The sequence below is a fragment of the Cebus imitator genome, unplaced genomic scaffold, assembly GCF_001604975.1.
Source record: "Cebus imitator isolate Cc_AM_T3 unplaced genomic scaffold, Cebus_imitator-1.0 Scaffold49, whole genome shotgun sequence".
NCBI lineage: Eukaryota > Metazoa > Chordata > Mammalia > Primates > Cebidae > Cebus > Cebus imitator.
In genome coordinates, this window is record NW_016107364.1 from 8,437,362 (window position 1) to 8,460,729 (window position 23,368).

At 41.4% G+C, this 23,368-nt stretch overlaps 1 protein-coding gene across 1 annotated transcript in view; it reads left to right on the forward strand.

Annotated features, from left to right (window-relative positions):
• The window catches only part of ZNF236 (zinc finger protein 236), a 159,739-nt gene that overhangs the window by 107,084 nt on the left and 29,287 nt on the right, over positions 1-23,368 (forward strand). Inside the window, exons 17-25 of the mRNA XM_037738147.1 lie at positions 1,073-1,224; positions 2,984-3,196; positions 7,219-7,501; positions 10,084-10,187; positions 12,369-12,734; positions 13,549-13,694; positions 13,784-14,024; positions 14,433-14,612; positions 22,454-22,535. Of these exons, the coding sequence (XP_037594075.1) occupies positions 1,073-1,224; positions 2,984-3,196; positions 7,219-7,501; positions 10,084-10,187; positions 12,369-12,734; positions 13,549-13,694; positions 13,784-14,024; positions 14,433-14,612; positions 22,454-22,535 (1,767 nt within the window). The remainder of the gene's footprint in view (positions 1-1,072; positions 1,225-2,983; positions 3,197-7,218; positions 7,502-10,083; positions 10,188-12,368; positions 12,735-13,548; positions 13,695-13,783; positions 14,025-14,432; positions 14,613-22,453; positions 22,536-23,368) is intronic.

Sequence of the window (23,368 nt, forward strand, 5' to 3'; positions counted from 1 at the left end):
TTTTGAGACAGAGTTTTTGCTCTTGTTACCCAGTTGGAGTGCAATGACACAATCTTGGCTCACTGCGACCTCTGCCTCCTGGGTCCAAGCAATTCTAATGCCTCAGCCTCCTGAGTAGGTAGGATTACAAGCATGCACCACCATGCCTCACTAATTTTTGCATTTTTAGTAGAGTTGGGGTTTCATTACGTTGGCCAGGCTGGTCTCAAACTTCTAACCTCAAGTGATCCACCTGTCTCAGCCTCCCAAAGTGCCGGGATTACAGGTGTGAGCCACCGCCAAACCAAATTTACAAGAGTGAAATTTCAAGGTGTATTCGGACACTTCTAGCTTTTAGTTGAATTTGGACTTGAGGGGAACATTAGTTGCCTCTATGTGGGCACCCAGTCTAGACATAGGTTATAGTTTAGTGATGTCGCTAACCTCTTACTGGAGATTAAAACTTAGGAATGGACAAAAGAGACATCCTAATGGAATAAGCTTTTAATAATATGTGAATAGGAGTTTTGAAATTTGTAATTATTTTAATCCTTAAGATAACATTAGTCTATTCAGTAACAACTGAGGGGGAAATGATACATGTTTATATATTATTCAGCATAACTCCAGTACACTTTGTTTTGTATTTTATAAACCAAAGGAGTACGTGGATTGGCATTTCCAAGTGACTGGATGCAGGAATTATTCTGCCTGTGAGGCAATGGAAGGATTCAGTGTCTAATGACTTAATAAAGGAGAGAGTCCATGCATTTTCTTTCTGTTATATCTAGAGAAAGTTTCTAATTAATCAAATATTATGTCTGCTGGGGGGTTATAGGATTGACTAATTTTTAAGTAATACATTTAAGACTATAAATAAGCAGAATTTGATCTAACAAATAATTGTTGGCAATATTTTATAGCTTATAATTTTTTAAATGTTAGAGAGCACACCTGGTTCTGTTACATTTGTGCCTAAAGGTTTCATGGTTGTTGGTGAAGCTTGTTTGCTTTTCTTCCATTCTCAGGTGCAGTATTTCTAATTGTGCTCTGAATGAACATGTTGTCTGAGTTCTGCATGTTTGGTTTGCAGGTGTGACTATTGCAACAAAGGCTTTAAGAAGTCCAGCCACTTGAAGCAGCATGTGCGGTCGCACACAGGGGAGAAGCCCTACAAGTGCAAGCTCTGTGGACGTGGCTTTGTTTCCTCCGGGGTCCTCAAGTCCCACGAGAAGACACACACAGGTCATTGACTACCTTACACTTGGAGATTAGGCCTTTAAAAAAAAAGCTTTCTTGAGATATAATCCATATACCTTTCAGTTCACCCACCTAGAGTGTACAATTCAGTGATTTTTAGTGTGTTCATTGAGTCCTGCAACCATAAAAACTGTAATTTTAGGACATTTTTATTACACCCAAAATCTGTATCCATGAACAGTCACTCCCCATTCCCCCTCAATGCCTCCAACCCTAGGCACCCGTTATCTACCTCTGTCTTTCTAGGTTGGCCCCTCTAGGTGTTTTATAGAAATGAACTCATCTAATACGTGGCATTTTGTGTCTGCTGCTTTCATAGCACAGTGTGTTCAAGGTTCACCCGTATTGTAGCATCAGCATCTCATTCCTTTTTGTGGGCAAACAGTATTCCACAGGAGGATATGCCACATCTTACTGATCCATTCATCAGTTGATGGCCATGGGGGTTATTTCCATATTTTGTTATGAGTAATCCTACTATGAACATTTGTGTATAAGTTTTTATGTGGACATGGGCTCATTTCTCTACCTAGGAGTGGAACTGTTTGGTCATATGTTAACTTTGTTACAACATTTGAGTTTATGGAACTGTTTTCCATTGTGGCTGCAGCATTTGACAGCCCGCTATAGCATGGGAGGGCTCTGATTCCCCACATCCTTGCCAATGCCTGTTATTGCTTCTCTTATGACCTGCCTCGTGGATGGTCATGGGCCTTCCTGTGTGTTGTTGTGGTTTTGCTTTGATTTGCATTTCTCCAATGGCTTATCATGTTAAACATCTTTCATAGACACTGAGGCATGTTTGTTCTAATCCTATGCCCATTTTACAATTGGATTATTTGCCTGATTGAGTCATAAGAGGTGTTTCTATTCTGGCTACTGGCCCTTTATCAGATATGTGGTGTACAGTTAAAAATATTTTTAACATATTACTGTTATCTGTTTATTCAGTATTTTCTTAATAAGTTTAATATCAATGTATATTTTATATAAGGCTTTATTTGAAAATGAAAGTATATACTGCTTAGAAACATGCAGCCAGGCGAAATAAGAAAAAGTGTTATTGGCTAATCCATAGGTTGCTGACTGGGGAGTGGCTGGAGTGGACACTGGACAGACTGCTGGGAGTAGTTAATATGGTGCTTTGAAGGGCCTGCTATGGAGACAGAGAGCAGCAATATATGACTGTTACAAGGAGCAGTGGGAGAAAGACAGAAACAGGAAGAAAATAGCTAGTTACTTGCTTCTGTGTCTTTGGTCCGGAGGAGAGAGGGCATTCTATATTGGACTTTATTTGAAAATGAAGCTGTATAGAAGTTTTACAGACTAGTTCTTAATGCCTAATCTACCTCACTTGCTGTGGGAGTGATGAAGGATGGATTGGAGAAAACATTTCTATGGTAGAATCCACATGTTGCCAGTTTAAGTGTAAAAGACTGAGGGCAGTGATTTGTTTTGAAGAATATGACTTTGCAGAGGCTGCTGATTTTAGTAGAGAAGGCAGTGAGATGTCCTATGTCAACTTCCATGTTCTTAAAACAATCCATTTCTAAAAATTGGAAACCCCACCAAATAAACTGTCTATAATTTTGTGATTTCCTTTTTTTTTTAACCAAACTCTGCTAAGCCTCAGGATAATTTTGTGACATATTAAACCTATCTTTGTTTGCTTTTGACTACTTATGGTTTTAAGGTAATGAAATATGATTTGTTCCAAGCATTTTCTCTGTTTCTGTGCTCGTAGGAGTGAAGGCATTCAGCTGTGGCGTGTGCAGTGCCTCCTTCACCACCAATGGCAGCCTCACCCGGCACATGGCCACACACATGAGCATGAAGCCTTATAAATGTCCATTTTGTGAGGAGGGTTTCCGAACTACAGTGCATTGTAAAAAGCACATGAAGAGACACCAAACGGTCTCCTCTGCTGTGTCAACCACTGCAGAGACAGAAGGAGGAGGTATTTTTCATTTGTTAATTCAAGGTGTATTAACCTGATGCTAATTTAGGAATAAATCCATTCACAAATCACTGTGAGTATTTTAACCTGGCTATGTACAGCTTAAGCTCACTAGCACCCTGAGTTTTTAAAAGTTAATTTTATTTTCTGATTGTGAAAGCTGTGCATGCTCCTGGCAGAAAAATTCAGAGGTACAATGAAGAAAACATCTGCTCTTACAAATCACCACACACTGTATTAGTATTTGCTCCAACATTGTGTTCTTTCTTTCATGCTTATGCATACAGGTTGCTAGAGACTTTTTTTTTTTTTCTTGGTTTCTTGCTATATATGGTGTTGTAGTATGCTTAATTTTCCCTCTCCTGAAGTTAATTATAGGCATATTTAATTTATTGGACACGGATCTACATCAGTTCAGATGACTCCATGGAATTCCATCATATTTTGTTATATAATTTCCTGTTGATGGATTCATGGATGTGTAGCTAGTGTCTGGTCTCTCACTGAAATGGTAATCTATGGAGTACTGTAGCATATATGGAGTACTGTAACCCCTGGCAAAACCTGTGCTTACCATTACATTGTCTCATGTAATAGACACAAAACACTGCACAGTTGGAGGGATTAATTTCATTTTGTACATTAGCCAGCTAAACATTAGACAAGTTAATTCGCTGAAGTCCCACACCAAGCAGAAAAACCCTGAGTATTATTTTTGTGCTTATACTTTGTGTACTTGTAAGACAACTTCTTTTTAGTAAGCTCCACAATGAAATTACAGAGTTAAGAATAGAGGACATTTTGTATTCTAGCACATCCTGCCAGCACACAGACTGCAGTTTTAAAATCAATGTTAGTTCTGACACTCTTGGAGGTCACGGCTGGTCTGTGCACGTGTGGACCTGGCCTCTTGCCCATGCCTCAGCCATCCTGTCCTGGCACAGTTGGTGCGCAATGTTGTCAGAGAATCTTGTGTCAGTGGCTGTGTGGAGATGGGGGTGCTGTGTGGGGACTGTCCTCAGAGGTCAGACCTACTGCTGGCCCATCATCCCCTCTCAAGGTACTGCCGCTCTGTCTGCTTTGCCTCCGTCTGACCGCACAATCACAGTGAGACCATCTGGTGTCCCTGGCGGGTTAGGCTGAAATAATGGCAGTCCACTTTTCTGTTTTGAGGAATAAGTCTCTAAAACTTGCCCACCCTCCCTCAAAGTAACAAAAACTGTGACTTTGACTTAACCATTGCCAGAGCCACTGTGCACCTCATTTCTTTAGTAGATAATTCCGGAATAAAAGTTTCTGACCTGTTATACTGAGAAGTTCAAACTCTTTAATCTGATGGTGCTTACTTCCATGTTTAAAATTTTTATCTTTACTTCCATTTTTAAAATTCTTTCATGAGATTTCATAAAGTATAAAAAGAAAATGACCCTTTCTTTCAAATGAGTTAAAGGCTATAGGACATCCAGGCATTATTTCTAGAACCCTGTCATTTGGAGGACGTTGATTTATCAGCCAATTCAAATAGTCTCTAAGCCTCTTTACATATTCCTTTCCATCAATTAATAAAGCTTCTAATGCTATTGAATTCTAGCATCAATTTGGGGGTTCTGTTTGGGCTTCATCTCACTGCTACATGTTTATTTAGATTCACCTTTATAAGTCTTGTTTTCCTTGGATCATTGTGGGGGAAACTGTGGATTAACTCTCTTGTCCATAGGAGAAAAGTCACATGTTAAATTGTGTTGTTTTGCCCAAACCTAGGGTCTTGGCTAGGGGTTCAGTTCCCTCACATTATTGTGATGTTAGCCTGCTTGGCCTATTGGCCACCTGCTTCATGCTGTCTTCCTATTGGCCACCTGCTTCATTCTGTCTTCCTATTGGCCACCTGCTTCATGCTGTCTTCCTATTGGCCACCTGCTTCATGCTGTCTTCCTATTGGCCACCTGCTTCATGCTGTCTTTAGGTCGTGCTTAATTTTGTTGCGTTCTCTCTCTCCAGCTGGTGTTACGTTGATTGTGTTCTCAGTTCCTTAAAGAACATTAGCAGAGGAACCTCCTTATTTCTTCATCAGTGTTGGTGGGGCCACTGTCTATAAGCAGCCCTCAAATCGTTCCAGACTTCATATAATGTGGAATTTCAGTTTGATGTATCATTTTCTGGAATTTCTATGAGATGGACATAGAGTCCACTGGCTTTATCCTCCATGACTTTCTCCTTCAACCCACACCCTTGCTGTCTTTTGCTACCCTCTCCCCTCCCATCTCTCATCTTTCCTTTTATGTGCTAAGAAAAATTATCCAATCGGTTTTTAAATTTACTTATTTGGTGAATTAATCACTGTCCCTTTGCAATTTAGTGTTTCTGTTGAGTTGTAAGTTTTTTTCAGTCATTCGTGCAATAATGATCTCCCTGTTCCTAGCCAAACTTTTTTTCCTTTTCTATTATTATTCTTTTTTTAATCAATTGGAATGCATCCTTATTTTTCATTGAGGAATGAATATTTATACATGTAGTTCTCTCTCAGCTGAACCAATCAGCTGAGGATTGGTTCCTGGACTCCTGAGGACACCAAAATCTGCAGATGCTGAAGTTCCTGATATAAAACAGCATAGTATCTGCATGTAACCTATACGCATCCTCTTGTATACTTTAAACCATCTATAATTCACTTATGATACCTAATACAATATAAATGCTATTTAAATAATTTGGGGTTTTTTTTTTGAGAGACATGGTCTCACTCTGTCACCCAGGCAGGATTACAGTGTCACATTCATAATTCACTGCAGCCTTGAACTCCTGGGTTCAGGCAATTTTCCTGCCTCAAACTCCTGAGTAGTTGGAACTTTAGGCTCACCACCATGCCTGGCTAATTATTTTTAAATTTTCTGTAGAGACAGGGTCTTGCTCTGTTGCCTAGGCTGTCATGAACTTCTGGGCTAAGCCCTGCCTTGACACCATCTATGGCTAATTTTTAAATTTTTGGTAAAGATGGGGTCTTGCTGTGTTGCCCAGGCTGGTCTCACACTCCTGGCCTGAAACAGTCTTTCCATATCAGCTCCCCAAAGCAGTGGGATTACAGGTGTGAGCCATTGCACCTGGTCGTAAATAGCCATTATATCATATTGTTTTTTGAATAATAATGAGAAAAAAAAATCTAAGTATTTTCTAACTGCAGTTGGTTGAATCTATTAATGTGTAAGGCATGGATACAGAGGACCAACCAAATGTATTTTTAAAGTTTTATTTTCTTCTTTAGAGTAATTGCTTTTAGTTGAGGATCACTGGCTAATTTATTAATTTGGTCTCCCATTTTTGGGCTTCTGGTTTTTAAAAATCTGGTGGTAATTCATTTTTTGCCCTTATTAATAAATGAATATCTGTATTTATGAACCTGGTGGTTAATGTGGACACTGTCAGCTTCAAAGCCTACTCCTGAATTTGCACGGAGGGGTGGAAGGAGGTCTTTAACCCATGCGTCTTCCTAATGTTAGTAATTGCTCTCCTAAGGGGCACCTTCACTTGCCTTTTTTTTTTTTTTGATACATAATATTTGTACATATTCATGATGCACATGTTTTGTTTTCCTGTATAGAATGTGGAATGATCAAATCAGAGTATTTGAGGTGTTCATTACCTTAAGTATTTATCAGTTTCTACATATGGGAGCATTTCAAGTTCCCTCCTCTAGCTACTTTGAAATATACATTGTTGTTAACTGTATCGTCCACTCTGCTCTCAAACTTTAGAGCTTATTCCTTCTATCTAAGCAGATGTTTGCACCCTTCACCAACCTCTGTTCATCCCCTGCCCCCCACTTTCCAGTTCACTTGGCTGTTTTCGTTCTGTGACCTAAGTTTCCAATAGTGGTAGGAAAATATAGTGACTCTCTACCATCGTAAAAATAGCTTGGTTGAGTTATTAATTTTCATTACATACATACCTATTTCGTTTTAATTGTTTTGCTAAAAACCTAAGTCTTTTTCCTTAGGATTGTGATCCCTTTTCCTTATGTTGTTTAGACATTTGTATGGAGGAGGAGGAAGAGCATCCCGACAGAAATGTGTCACGGAAGTCTCGTCCTGAGGTCATCACTTTCACAGAGGAAGAGACAGCCCAGTTAGCCAAGATCCGTCCGCAGGAGAGTGCCACCGTGTCAGAGAAGGTCCTGGTGCAGTCTGCAGCAGAAAAGGACCGTATCAGCGAGCTGAGGGACAAGCAGGCGGAGCTGCAGGACGAGCCCAAGCATGCCAACTGCTGCACCTACTGCCCCAAGAGCTTCAAGAAGCCCAGCGACCTGGTGAGGTGAGGGCACAGCCACCACACGGGTTCTGTTCCGAAGTCGGGTAGCAGGCGGCCGCTCCTTTGGTGACTTTCACTGCAGCAAGGCCATTAGTTCCTGAATCTGGTGTCACCTGAGTGATGGCTGCTTACTTATTTGAGTGTATGGTTTTAAGCTTGAGTTAGTTATCAATAGTAAGTCTTCCCGAATATTAATTAGAAAGTCTGTTTTCTCTGTAGATTGCTTGTGCTTATTTCTGTGTGGTTCTCATAGTAGTAAACAATGAAAACAAATCTATCCATTGAAGAAGTCAGGGCTCTAAGCTTTGTGGAGGGGTAGAAGAGCAGCAGGCGCCCTCCTGCCTGAGGCCTGCCAGTCATTGTGAGGAGCGGGACACATGCGGGTGACAGGAGGAGACCAACTGGCAACTGGCCAAACAGCAGTGATTGATACACGAGATTGAGTTTAGAAGAACTGTGAAGAATCTGGAAACCAAGACCCATGATAAAGAACAGAAGGGGCTCTCAGAATGTCCTTCCTTTCTGGAGAAAGGAAGACCAAAGTATCAGTATTCTAAAGAATCAGAAGTTTCTACATATGATAAAGAGGATGCTTATGTTTTGCTCTAGGAGATAGAACAAGTGAGTGAAAGTTATTCTGCAACTTAGTAAAACAAACTGTGAAGATTTTAATATTGTGGGATGTTTCAGAAAACCAAAGAGAGTGTGTTCCTTGTACTCTTGATTCTACAGAGGGCAGTGGCAGGTAGTACAGGGAAAGGGTAGCTGGTTTCAAGGAGCTGCTGAGTTGGCAGTGCCATCCTAGTGAGCACACACCTTGACTTCTGGCCTTCATGTGTCGACCACAGCAGGAAGGGAAGGTATGTTCAGCCAGAGAGTGACAATGAGGGAGTTTACTGGAGAAGAGAGAGCCCAGGTCCCACTGGATGGTGTGGCCACAGGACCCTCGAGCGGCCAGCTCTCTTTGAGCCATGCAGTGCAGTTCAGGGGTAGGATCTAGTTGATGGTATAATCTGAGGTTGGGGAGTAAGACGTGGAGAGTTAAACTAAGCAGAGGAGGATCTAAGGGGTTGTGATGGAAGACTTTGCGTGTTTTTAAGAAGGAGTCCAGTCTGGCCAGCAGTTGTGTGTGGCCTGGAAAAACTCATGAATTAGCTGATAGAGGGAGATAGTTTTGCCAGTAGGGGCTAGTGATAGAATCATAGATGAGAAAGTCAGGCCTGGCAAGGGTGTCACGGGGAGGCGTTGAAACAGCACTTTGTGACCTGCCTGTGGGGTGGGGCATGCCAGCCAATTAGCAGAGACAGGATGCCACCAAGGCAACATGAAGTGCTAAATGTGTCTCCATCAGCTGTACCTAAAGACCAGAAGAGCAGGGCATCCTTATAGCTCTGTTTTCTTCTTCTTGTTCTATCCTTTGTTTTAAAAAAGTTCAAGGTTCAGCCTCCCAGTGAGTAAATGTGATGATAAAACAAACAAAGACTGGTACTGAAAGGTGTCCTGCTCCCCAGAGATAACCACTGTTAACAGTTCTTTAAGTATTTTTTTCAGAAATGTCTGGACATATATCAGCATTAAGTTCTGCAATTCTGGTTTTTAAATTTTTATATATCAATGGGTCATAGATGTTTTCTTTGTCAGTATCCATAAAGCTGTTTCATTCTTTTTAATGGCAACACAGTGTTCCATCGCATGGGCATACCAAATTAATTTTACCAGACCCTCCCGCCGAGCACTGAATTTCCATGTTTGATGACTGGCAGGGCGCTGTGGTGACTGTCTTCTGTGAGCCTGTGTGCCTCTGACAGCTCAGTGAGGGTAGAGGCTGGCAAAGGCCACTAGAGGGCCCTGTGCCTCCGTCTTTCAGAGACTCCAAGTGCCTCTTTTACAGCTCTGGCTAACAGGATGGCGGAAATGATATCTCATTTTCATTTACTCTTTTTTGATTCTAAGTGTGATTGAACAGCTTTGCATATACTTTTTGGCTGTTAGTTTTTCTTCTGTAAACTCTGCGCACTGCCCACTTTTCTACTCTGATATTGTTTGGGTTTTCCTGCTGATTTGCCAGAGTTCTTGGGTTTTTTAAGGAAATTGTCTTTTTTTTTTTTTTTTTTTTTTAAGACAGAGTCTTGCTTTGCCCAGGCTCACTGCAACCTTTGCCTCCTGGGTTCAAGTGATTCCCGTCTTAGCCTCCTGAGTAGCTGGGATTACAGGCACCTGCCACTATGCCCAGCTAATTTTTGTATTTTGAGTAGAGATGGGATTTAACCATGTTGGCCAGGCTGGTCTTGAACTCCTGGCCTCAGGTGAGCTGCCCACCTTGGTCTTCCAACATGCTGGGATTACAGGCGTGAGCTGCCACACCTGGCCATAAGGAAATCATGTCTATTATTATTTGTCTTGCAAATATTTTTATTGTTATTTGGATTTGTTTATGGTTTTTTTGTGTGTGGAGTGAAGCTTAAGGTTTTTCTTGGCCAAACTTAATCAGAAGGCAGTAACACCTAATTTTAATTTATATAGTTATAAATTTCAAATTATGAAGTCGTTTGTCAGTGCGTCTATAATGAATGCTTTTTGGATAGGCATGTTCGAATCCATACTGGAGAAAAGCCATACAAATGTGATGAATGTGGAAAGAGTTTTACTGTGAAATCCACTCTTGATTGCCATGTGAAGACTCACACAGGTAAGGAACGCATTCCTGCATCATTGGTAGATGTCTTAGGGTAGCATTTCATATGTTTTGTTCCTATATATTTTGCATACATAAGTACTTTTTAAATTATAGAAAGCTTAAAAATGAGGAACCATTAAGAAAGTGATATAAAATTTTTTTTTTTATTCCTGACACAGGGAAAACTGTCAAAATGACACTAAGGAAAAAAAAAGGGATTGGTCTCAGAAGTTGAATTTTTCTTAAAAATTGTCACATATCCTTACTCCTGCTTAAATATCTTTGTTAAAAAAATTACCTTTTATCCTTGAGACCAGCCTGACCAACATGGAGAAACCTTGTCTCTAGTAAAAATACAGAATTAGTTGGAGTGGTGATGCACGCCTCTAACTCCAGCTACTCGGGAGGCTGAGGCAGGAGAAGCGCTTGAACTCAGGAGGCAGAGGTTACGGTGAACTGAGATCTCGCCATCACATGCCAGCCTGGACAACAAGAAGGAAACTCTCAAAATAAATAAAGATTACCTCTTAGTCTCATTTAGGCCAACGAGATTCAGTTTGTTGAGGTTTCGTAAAAACTGGCATATAGCAAATCTGATGACAGTTATCATTTCATAATTATTTCTATGTAGGGAGAGAATCTTATGAAGGAAGAAAGGAATGGCCGACTTTCCTGGGCTCTTTCTCCCTTTCATCTCATGTGAGGCACTGCGGTGAATACTCCAGCGCCTTCGCATCTGGAATTCTGCACAGTCCATCCTAGTGGCTGTGAGGCCGGCTCTGCCTCTCCCTGTTTGGGAATCCTGCAGTTCTCCTGTGAGCTCTGTGGTCCTAGACAAGGTTCTCCTCGTAGCCACAGGTTTCTCCTGCAGAAGATGGGCTGATAGTTCTACCTCCCTCTTTGGGAGTTCAGACATTTAGATGACTTAAGAAAAGTGTTTGGCCTATGGTGAACTCTCAGTGAGTGGAGAGTTGTTATAATGGTTCATAAAATTCTGATGATCAAACTCATTTATATTCTGAATTGTTGGTTATAAGCAGAATTCACCAGACAAGAACAAATGGACTTTCACACGTTTACCTGTAGCCCTGTGATTCTTTTCTGATGGGTTCCTGTTTGGAACTAGATGAGCTTGTTTATCTGGCTGTTCTGTGTGCAGTTTTTCTGCTGTTAGACTACCTGTATTTGGCTCTTGTGTAATGCAGTGAACTTTTTGCACATATGGAGGGCCCGGCCTCACTTACCTTCACGTCCCCAAGCCTAGGGTATGGCCTGGCATGTAGCAGGTGCCCAGCGATGGCCGCAATGACTTGGTGCACGCTGCTTCATCATTTCCTTGGTTTTGGAGTTGAGCGTAGGCTACATGGATACAGAATAGAAGTGGAAGTCTCCGGATAAATACCTTTTGGTGCCTCTTTCTTCATTCTGAAGTAGAGGTATGATTTCTGAGGAAGCCAGGGCAGCGTTGGGATAGCAGGTTGCCCTAGTCCCTTTGTGGTTTCCGGTGTGCACCATCCTAGTAAAAATTAGCATTTGTTCCTGGACCAGTAGAGGGGAAAAGCAAGCCAGGAAGTTTTTCTACTCCCTGAGGCCCTTACAGGGTGCAGCCTATGCTCATGGTGCTCAGCACCTTCATGGCCTTTGATATACCCAGTAATCATGAAAGGAGCCAGCGCCTAAGGAACTAGGTACATGATACAGGCACACAGCTCTTTGACCATAGAATAGAATTTTCCTTTGCACATTCTCCCAGTGTGATGCCAACCTGGGCTGGCATTTTGGTTCCCCTGTTTGGCAGAAGAGAAGATAGAGACATGCTGAGATGTTAAAGTACCATTTATAAAATTAAAGAAAAGTGACAGTAATTCAGAGGTGGGCTGTTAAGTCATACCACCCATTTGTTTTTGATAAATATAAATCAAATACTTCAGTCAAGGTTCAGAAAAATGCAGTGGTTTAGAAACACTATAAACCTCAAAGGATTGTGAAAATACCAAATTCAAATTGTAAACGATATATTGTTGAATTTCTGCAACAATTGCCTGTGACATCTTATTGGTGAAAGGGATTTTCTTTAAAGCACTTCCTTCCGCCGACTCAACATGTTTACGTTCGTGTTGACAGCTGAGTGGCATGAGTGTGCGTGTCATGGCTGCCGTCGCCGCTGCTGATTCTCAGCTGGGCTTTTCACAGGTCAGAAGCTCTTCAGCTGTCACGTCTGCAGCAACGCCTTCTCCACAAAGGGAAGTCTGAAGGTCCACATGCGTCTGCACACGGGAGCCAAGCCCTTCAAATGCCCGCACTGTGAGCTGCGTTTCCGTACCTCGGGTAGAAGGAAGACGCACATGCAGTTTCATTATAAACCAGACCCGAAGAAGGCCAGAAAGCCTGTGACTCGAAGTTCGTCAGAAGGACTGCAGCCCGTCAGCCTCCTCAACTCCTCCTCCACCGACCCCAGCGTGTTCATCATGAACAACTCTGTTCTAACAGGACAGTTCGATCAGAATCTGCTGCAACCAGGGCTGGTGGGCCAAGCTATTCTTCCCGCCTCCGTGTCAGGTAAACGCTGAGCCAGGGGAATGGGAGCAGCACAGGGATTGAGTGGTTCTGCATGGCTTCTATCTGTTCCCGGAGCAGAAGAAACGTTGTTTTCCGCAGCACCGTGTTTTCCTTCTTTGAGCCTTTCCCTTATCAAGCATTAGGAAAAAGTGGAACTTCATCTTGCAGACATCGCTCCTTTGCATTTCCCATTCTACCTTCCATGACGGCTGCTTTTTCACACTAAGAACTTCCGTCAGCTGTTGTTTTTAATGGGTTTGAACTTGTTTTTACTCAGCTGGCATTCTCATAAATGTAGTTGTGAGAAGTGTAATGTATCAATACTCACTAGCATTGTTTTTGATATGGTTACCCAGTTGTTCTTGGGTCACATCGTACTTGAAAAGTGTTACATTTTAGCTAGCTGTGTTGATTTGTGTATCTGCTGCAGGTAAATGCGGCAGTTGTACATGGCAGTCAGATGTCCTCTGTGCCCTTCTTTCTGTTTCTGTGACTTTGGCACGGTGGCAGCCTGACTGCCACGCAGTAGTAGTGGTTGTTTTGAACCTTGGGCTAATCAGTGGAATCTTTTTGAGCTACTTTTCTGATACATTTAAAGTGAGTAATATGAGTATCTATTTTACAGAGTTATTTTGGGATGATTAGACAGTGTATGTGTATGGTATAAGGTAGGTATGGGTAATCCACAACAAGATTGTATTGTCGTAATGTGTACCACTTATGTATTTAAACATCCCTATGTGAAAAATGAAATGCTTTAGTCTTTGAAGCAGTCATAATTTTCAGTCTTTCCCTTTCTCTTTCTCTGGCCCAGCTGGGGGTGACCTGACGGTGTCTCTGACAGATGGGAGTCTGGCTACCCTAGAAGGCATCCAGTTACAGTTGGCTGCTAACTTGGTTGGACCAAATGTACAGATTTCTGGAATTGATGCCACCAGCATTAATAACATTACATTGCAGGTATGGCACCTTCCATGGTCTTCTGTGCTATGATATTGTTGTCATCACACAGAAGCTTGAAGTTTTCAAGTACCTCTGCTGCTTTTCAGATTGATCCGAGCATTCTGCAGCAGACATTACAGCAGGGCAACCTGCTGGCTCAGCAGCTCACGGGGGAGCCTGGCCTGGCCCCACAGAACAGCTCTCTCCAGACATCGGATAGCACAGTCCCCGCCAGTGTTGTCATCCAGCCCATCTCAGGCCTGTCCTTACAGCCCACGGTGACCTCTGCGAATCTGACCATAGGCCCGCTGTCTGAGCAGGATTCCGTGCTGACCACTAACAGCAGTGGTAAGAACCCCTCAATTTTGCTTATTTTGACAGCTGGAGTTTCAGTTTCTTGCTTGTGATCACTTATTTGATTTTAGGATATTATGGTGTCATTTTCTTCTTTTTGTAGAAGAGAATAAGTCAGATGTCCTAAGAATAAGATAAGCTTTTCTTATAATTAATGATATGTATTTAATATCTATTGTTAGATTATTACTACCTTCATCTATTACTCTTGTCATCCTGCCTTCATTTCATCGCAAGGCTTTCTTTTTAGATGAAGGAATTGGAGATGACTGATGCTTTGTTTTAAATTTTTCTCATACTGAAATATTTAATAACAGTTGAATTAAAATGTTTTAAATATAAAAACAGGGGAAGATGGCTTTTTTAAAGCTCAACTTTGTCTTGCTTTGTAATGACAAACAGGGACCCAAGACCTCACTCAAGTGATGACTTCGCAAGGTCTGGTATCCCCCTCCAGCGGTCCGCACGAGATCACCCTGACCATTAACAACTCCAGCCTGAGCCAGGTCCTGGCACAGGCCGCTGGGCCCACGGCCACGTCTTCCTCGGGGTCTCCACAGGAAATTACCTTGACTATCTCCGGTTAGTAAGTTATTATTTTAAACATCCTTTCATCCTGCAATTTAAGTACTGTATATCTTTCTATCTCTTTTCCTATGATACTCTTGCTGTGCAGAAAGCCCATGCTCAATACATATTTGTAATTTATGGGAGAAGTTGAAGTTTAATGAAAATAATGTGTTCCAATTCAGATCTGGTACCAGAAATGAAAAATTATACTTTCTAAAGTCACTTCCAGTTTGGGTACAGTCAGTTATTTAATTCATTCATTCACTCATTTTTACAGAATAAGTTATTGTTGTTTAGCAGAGAGCAGAAAACGTAGCTTTGTGATTCTTCCTCATGCTCCATGAAATTGGTATAAATTGTTTACATTAGGGTGTTATCAATCCCCATGGCACTCTCTTTACCCGATGTCTTCAGAATTCTACTGGGATTATATAAAAAAATTAAAACATGGGAGAACATTGAAAAGTCAATAAACAGGTAGGAAATATCCTTGGCAGCAAAGCTCACTTAAAATTGGCAATCTGATTCTCTCCATGGCTGACTCATTCCCTGCCTCAGGGCTATGCTGCTCCTAGTCTGACGTTTCGCCTTTTGTGCCTTCCGTGATCCTTACGAATCATTAATTCCCATAGCGTGCTCAGATCTCAGTGGGAACTGAAGGTACTTTCCTGGTGTGCTTCGCTCATGTGACTCTTAACTATGAACTCTTCATGTTAACTAAGAATCATTTTTTAATTCAACAATAACTTTTGTAGCCCTTACTAAGTGCCAGATATTATTCTAGTAACTTCCATGGATATTATCTCATTCAATATTAATTCGTTTAAGACTCATAACCACCTGATGATGATGTTAACAAAAACATTTTGCTGGGAATCAAACCACCCTCAGTGGAGCTGTCACGTGACTGAGGGAAGCCGTCCCATTTCCTGGGAACACCTCGGGAGAACGACAGAGTTCTAGATGGACTCAACCATGAGGCCCGTCTGGGGCAGTATTTCTGCTGTTTCAGAGATACTTCTGCAAGACCTAATTTCAGAATTGAAAGAAAAGGTATTCATAAGAAAACCAAAACTGAGTACACTTAATCTAAGAAGCATTGTGCTAGGTCCATCAAAACCACATAGTGTGTGGTTCTTGCTCAGTTCAGAAAATGTATTCTTCGGTTTGTGGGTTGTGCTTCTGTTTTCCCTCTGTTTTATTATTGGCCATTTGGTTACTTTATTGCTTATTAGTATACTTGAAAGTGTAGATGAATATAACTAATTTTTTAAGAATTTGGCTTCAGCTGTTCTAGGAGAAAACTTTAAATTAGTTAATGAAATAAGTTTCGTTTCAACTTTGGGGCTTAAGATTTTTTTTTCTCACTTCTCATTATGTTGGATAATGAGAACTGACTATACAATTCCTTATCCCATTCTGAAAGGGCTATAAAAAGCATTTAATTTATGGTAACCTGTTAAAAGCATCTAGATATTCTATAGAAATTTTCAAAGATTTTCTAGTATGTTCTTTCTTCAATTAACACATAGAATTATAAATGCATGCAGGTACTAGAGAATTCAAATATTACTTCAGCTAAGTTTTGCAGACTTTAAGCAGTTCATGAATCCTAGCATTTGGGAAAAGGTTAAACGTTGAGTAAAAGGCAAGGACAGTCCTTTGCCTCTGGAATTAACCCTGTTCAGATACAATGAAAGTCCCTTTACCTGATGTTTTCAGCCCAGTTATTAATAAAAGGGTATACAAATTAGGGAGCCAAACAGGTGGCACCTTCATACTTCGGACATTCATCCACGGATCTTTTGAACGTGGGTCTGCTCAGGTGATAATACATTTTCTGTTTTTGAAATTTTTGCCTGTCCTCATGTTCATCATGCAGTTTCATTTCTTGTTTCTGTTTCTTAGCGAGGCATGAGAATGTAGGTCACTCTCAAGCAGTCATAGTGCAGTATCCTTTTGTCTTTGAATCTTTTTCTCTCTGATTTTGTGTAGTTGTCTTGCCCACACCTAATTTGACAGCAGAATGTTTAAAGTATCTTGTCTTTACCAAGTCTTTCCAAGGAATTCGGTTTGGTTTCCCTTGGAATTCCAACAGGTTTTTTATTCTCATATTCATTTCTAGTTGCCATACCATTTAATTGCATTGTATCGTTACACTAGCTAATGAAGCTTCCATAAGCAGGTTTTGAATCAAGCAAATGTGTTTTAGTAGGAATGTGTTGCAGGCATGTTAGTGTGTACTTCAGAGCATTTAGAACACATAGGATAGGAACACATCACGTGGGAAACCACAGCATCGTCGGCTCAGCAAGCCTGCTCAGTGGAGGCAGGGAGCGGAGATTCTGTTGTCGCTTGGTGGTGTCCCTCAGATCCTTTGTAACATGCCTTTGCTATACCTGGCAGTGTACTATATTTGGAAATATTTTCAATTCATTGACAGTTTTATCAACAAAGTGTGTGATTTTTAGGGCCTAAATACTGAGTTAAAGTAGGAATCATAAGAAGTATTTTTAAAATACTTCACAGCTTAAAAAGTGTGAACAAATACTGTCATTTAGGGAAATGCATTTTGTGGTCTCATTTTCATTTTTCCATAAATTTTACTGAAATGAAAAAGCTTTGACTTGCCAACATACGTCTTAGAATGTTGTTTTCAGATATCACAATATTAATTTCCATTTAGGTCAAGATTTTATTCAACACAATTCTAATGGAAATAATGAACTATTAATAAAAGGGGGCATAAGATTGTCAGCACCTGAAATCAATAATCAATTTACAGGTGTCACCTTAACAATAAGCAATGACCAGCTTCTCTCACAGAGTACAATATTGAACTCTTCAGGTACATGGCACATGAGTTCACCAAGAAAGACGTTATAAGAGGCCGTAGCTAAAGAGCTCTGCACACAGTAAATGAGGAGTTAAACTGTCCTTAGCATGACAGATGTGTCAGCATCATGCTTTGTCACATGCAGTATCATTCTGTGAGGATTAGTGGCTTAGTCTAATTCTAGGATACAAAATTCTCTCTAATGTTACCAACCAGTCGATAAAGTTACATTTTAAATCATGAAAGTAAATAATTCTATTCAGCTGTACACAAAGCATCCTATATTTATGCAAGTTAGCATTTTAATAACTCCACGTACAAAGCTGTCCCTTTCTGACCTAGGGCTGGAAGTCTCTGACTTAGCTCATTACTTCTGTCCTGCAGTGAGAATTTTCTGACACCAGCTGAAAATAGAATAGAAAAATTGAAAGGAGGCAGCTTTCTAAGATTTTAAAGCATAGAATTTTATGAAAAATAAACATACCGGGCCGGGCGCGGTGGCTCACGCCTGTAATCCCAGCACTTTGGGAGGCCGAGGCGGGTGGATCACGAGGTCAAGAGATCGAGACCATCCTGGTCAACACGGTGAAACCCCGTCTCTACTAAAGCCACAAAAAATTAGCTGGGCATGGTGGCGCGTGCCTGTAATCCCAGCTGCTCAGGAGGCTGAGGCAGGAGAATTGCCTGAACCCAGGAGGCGGAGGTTGTGGTGAGCTGAGATCGCGCCATTGCACTCCAGCCTGGGTAACAAGAGCGAAACTCCGTCTCAAAAAAAAAAAAAAAAACATACCAGTATTGGCAAAAACTGCAGTTACTTTTGCAGCAACCTAATAAATGAGCTCACATAAGATAATGACAGTTTCATAAATAACCATTAACAGTTTAGATAACATGCCTATCTTGCTGTCTTTACCTTGCAGAGATTGCATACACTTCTTAGCCTTATTTCCAACTATGTGTATCAGTTTGCGAAATAAAAAACTAATCTTCAGATATGTTTGTACCCAAAAGCTAGACCTTTTTTCGTGTTTATTTCTTAATTGAAATGACATCATGTCCAGTAGTTCATTTGTTCCATAAGAGATTGTAGTGTTTGCTGTGTGGTAAGAATTGTGCAAAATCTGGAAATATGACTGGGCAGGTCAAAGCTGGTCCCATGTTCTGGATCTTAGAAACAAATGGGGTATGGACATGTTTTGAAGAATCCATGTGACTATAAAATTACAGCTGTAACCATGTATAAAGGAGTGATGATGGCACTGAGGGCACATGTCACAGGGTGGCCCTGTGGCTTCTTTGAAGAAGTCCTGGCTGAGCTGAGAGGGGCTCGGGAGGGGTGGCTTTTCTCCCCATGCCAGCCGCTTGGCCCTGTGTGGCCCATGGTGGCCTTTGACTGAAGGAAGGAAGTATGGGTATTTTAATGGGTGGAAGATCCAAAATATATGATGTATTGTTGAAGTTATACGGCAAGTGTTTTTCTCCAAATATTTTCTAAAAGTCCTAGTTTGTGGTTTTGAAAGGATCAGGCAGCGTGTTCTTCTCATCTCTAGAATTCTAATCTTAGGCTGTGAGTTCATCGCCTTTCCCCCACTGCATGGTTCGTGTTGCAATACGAAGATGTGCTACTTGTGTGTGGGCCGAAGTGGGCTGTGGTCGCTTGTGGCGTAGGGCTCTTGTGAGATGTCCAGGATCCTCGACCTGCTGGCCTGCCTCACTGCACAGAAAACTGGCCGTCAGCTGTGCAGTCTCATGTCTCCCTGGAAGCTCTGCTTAACATCCTTAGTGAGCCCCTGGCAAACTGAGGGAGAGACAAGTTGAGCTGTAGAGGTTTCAGTTTGAGTGGAGTGGTATTTGTGCCTCTTGATGATCCTGGATGTTTGCAGGTGCAGCAGACTGCTTCATTAAGAATTGGGGGTGTTCGGAGCGAAGGGAGAAGTTGGATGGAATGAGGACGCATGCACTCCCGGGCTCTTCTGGGGCTGCCTGCATTCCTTTCAGCTCCTGTGATCTGGCTAGTTTGGTAGTAAGTGCTGAACCTGTAAATTCACCTCCGTATTGGTATTGTCACACCAGTATCTCACACTCACGTAAGGGTCCTCATAGGGCAGGCAAGCTGTCCTCAGTCAGTGGGCGGCCAACATTTCTGTACAAACAGCAACATACTCAATTTGCTGATTTACCGTTTTTTTGTGTTCTTTAAGACCTTTTTTTTAAAGAGCCAGCTGAGGCCCGGCATGGTGGCTCACGCGTGTAATCCCAGAACTTTGGGAGGCCGAGGTGGGTGGATCACCTGAGGTCAGGAGTTTGAGACCAGCCTAGCCAACATGGTGAAACCCCATCTCTACTTAAAATACAAAAAATTAGCTGGGCATGGTGGTACATGCCTGTAATCCCAGCTACTCGGGAGGCTGAGGCAGGAGAATTGCCTAAACCCGGGAGGCGGAGGTTGCAGTGAGCCGAGATCACGCCATTGCACTCCAGCCTGGGTAACAAGAGTAAAACTCCACCTCAAAAAAAAAGAGCCAGCTGGAAAATCTCTCTCTCTCTCTCTCTCTCTCCCTCCTCTGTCTCTCAGGCTACTTTAGCTTGTATCCCAGTTGTTTAAAAAAAAAAGCGTTTCAGGGATTGGGTTGCATTATAAAATAAAAGATGAACTCATAATTAAAGAATATTTGTGTGTTACTGTAATACTGGGTATTCTTAAATACGGGGTTAGTTTTATGTGATCAAGGAAGTTGTATTATGATACCTTTGACATCTTTGACTAATCCTGGGTATCGGAAACAGTTCTTCATATATCGACCCACTCAGTCCTTGCTATTAAGCAGATGTTTCCAGACTGGCTTGCACATCCCATTTGTCCTAGCTAGAATTATGTAGCAGATCTCAACTCTATAGTAGCAGTTAGGAGATTGCCTTTTAGTGAGCAATATTTATCTAAAGCCAAAGTCAGTTCCAGATCTAGCTTGAGGCTACCCACCATTAATAATTGAAATTAAAATGACATAATTTTGAAATTAAACATAGCTTTTCTAAGGTAAACACTCAAATAAAAACCTCTAGTGTCTATACAAAACTTATGTTGAGCATAATGAATATGTATGTGGCTATGATTATTTTTTGGTCCTGTATGCAAGCAAGGTTGGTTAAGACTCATCAGCTTCTAAGTTAACTCTGCCTGTTGCATCTTAATTGAAGGCACTTAAAGAAGTGTATTGTTACCTCTTCGAAATTTGTGAATAAATCAAAAGTGAGACAGTTAATCAGAATTTCACATGCAGGATAAAAGCACAGGCTTTATGTTCAGATTTGGGATGCAGGAGTTGAAGACTTATTTCAAAGTTGGATCCTGAAACATCCGTTCCCAAATCTGACACAAAGAGTTTTCCTTAAAAAACGATCCCACAGAATGTAAGTCCCACCTCAGAAGCAGATCGTAGTCTTGATAGAGGCTTGAGAAGTTCAGCATAACTTTTAAGGGATTCATCTCAAATGAGTATTATCTTTGTGCTCTTACCTTCACCACTTTTAAATTTAAGATAATTTTGATGAATAAATTGAGTTCTGCTTTCAATGAAAGTAAAGACCAGTATTGGTTTTCTACTTATTTGTAAGGTTATTTTAGCCTTAGTTTCTTCTAGATTTGAGCATAATCACTTATTTTATTTTTAAATAGTTAAACAATGTTAACATTTCCCATTTGCTGGCATATATTAAAATTGAATAGGACATTCTCCATACTCACAAGTTGTTCCTTTGAGTGACCTGGGTGCTTGAGAACGAGCGACTACACAGATGCATCTCTCCTGTTCTGCAGCCTAAGCTCCTCTCTTCCCACATGTCAGTTAATCTCAAGAAAAAACTGATATCATACCTTTCAACTATTTTTGGAACCTTACAAAATCATGTTTTCTTATAAGCTATGAAGCGTTGTCACAAGAGATTTAAGACAATGTTGGGCTTCATGATTGTAGAGTTTATTAATCTTTTTAACTTTATTTTTGAGTCAGAATCACAAATTAAAGTCAGACTTATATTGCTGTATTCCGGAGGAACAGTGGTTTCAGAAAAATAAGTGAGGAATAAAAAGTCTACAATCTTCACTTTAACATGGGATCTTTATATTCATGCTAAGAGTATTTAATTGGAATTTAAAATTGTGGCTTTTAACAAATAGATAGTTCAGAGCTATTTGTAGCTTGTAATCTCACTGCATGCTTAAGAAAATTTCAATTTTTTTTCTGCTCTAGTCACATGTTCTTTTCAATCATATTGAGGACAGTTCTACTAGAACTGGCATCATCCACTTTGTGGAAAATCTTTTGAGTTGGGACATTATTAAAGGTTCACTGCTTGAGTTGAAATATGAACTTTGGCACTGTCTGAAGTTATCATTTTCATTGAACTTTGTGTCAGGTTTCACTGTAATCAAACACAAGGCTTCTTCTGTTTCGTTTTACATTTTTCATGCCGCATAGTCCTGGAATCTCCTGATACCTTAATAGTCACTAGAAAGTCTGAATTAGTTGACTGGTGGCATAAGGAGAAGATCTTTGGTTCCTTTGTTTCAGCAGTTGGAGCAAGGTTTGAACTTTTGCTGTGCGTTGGCTTCGCCTTGGCTCTCAGTGTGATCCCGGGTGAGGCTCACAGGCGTGTACGTCTCTTCCCTGTACTCCCTCTGTGCAAGCTCATCGGCAGCTGCCACCTGCCCCCTGCCCCAGTCTCTCCCCGGTTTTGACCACTCACATTAGAATCGTACCCGCAGGCTAGTGTGTGGTAAGGGTGTGTGGAGGGAATTTTAGGAGGACAGCTACTGCTAGATCAGCTGCTGTCCGGTCACTGGAACGCTTAGCGCATGCAGACATCCTCCACAGGGACACACTCCCCGGGCTCCCACCAGCACACTGTGCGGACGCTGGAGCAGGTGGGAGGGTCTGACCTAGCTATCTGTGGAGCCCCGGCGGCTGCTTCAGCGCTTGAGCCTCCCAGCCTGCTAATGGTTCTACTGCTTTTGAAGGTTCCAGGTCTGTGCAGCACAGTGTGGGAGTCCAGGAGTGTGGATCAGTGGAGGCATTGTATTTGGAGAACCCCAGTTACAAGTAAGTAACCTAGTTTTCCTGCTGGCCCCGACTCCTAGGAGAGCTCTGGACTGATGTGACCCAGGTCACAGCGAAGTACTCACAGGAGCTTGCTTGTTTTGTTTTGGCACCTGAGTAGGAAATAGCTTTTGAACGTATCCTTTGGTTGCAATCTTGGTATCCTTAACACCTGGCACGGTGGCTGGCACAGGTGGATGAGGAATACGTGTTTGAGATGAATGGATGCCTCAATTGTGAGATAAAGTGAGTGTGCGTGTGTGACTGTGTGTTTAAACTTTGAACGTTGTGTTCACTGGTACCCACTACACGACTTTGATAATCCCATATGGAGCCCATCTCATCTGCCAGCAAGGTGCATGAGTGTCTGTTCTGTAAAAGAAAAGACCTTCACCATATACCTTCCTTTCTCTTAGTATTGGCTACAAGGGGGACATATTTCAGTTTTCTTGTCTTTTCCAAAGAAAATTAAGATGTCATGCGGGATAAATGCACATTTAAAGGATTTCATGAGGTTTATTTTGACCGCCTGTCTTTCAGAATAAGAGTCAGTAAGGGTGATGAAAGTGAGAATATGAGCAGAGATGGTCAAATGTATCCCCTAAGCTTTGGAACTAGTCATCCCTCAGTGATCATACTTGCTTCCTTTCTTCAACTGGTCTCTGTAGTTGTGGATGGATGGAGACAATGCCCTGGAAATTCTTGCCTGAGTTCTCCTTCTACAGCAGTAGCTGTGACTGGGACTGTGGGGTTACATTTCCACTCTTCTTCTACTGGTTTTTCTCTGTGTATGTTATACTTAAGTAGCACAGTATATTCTTTTTTTTTTTTTTTTT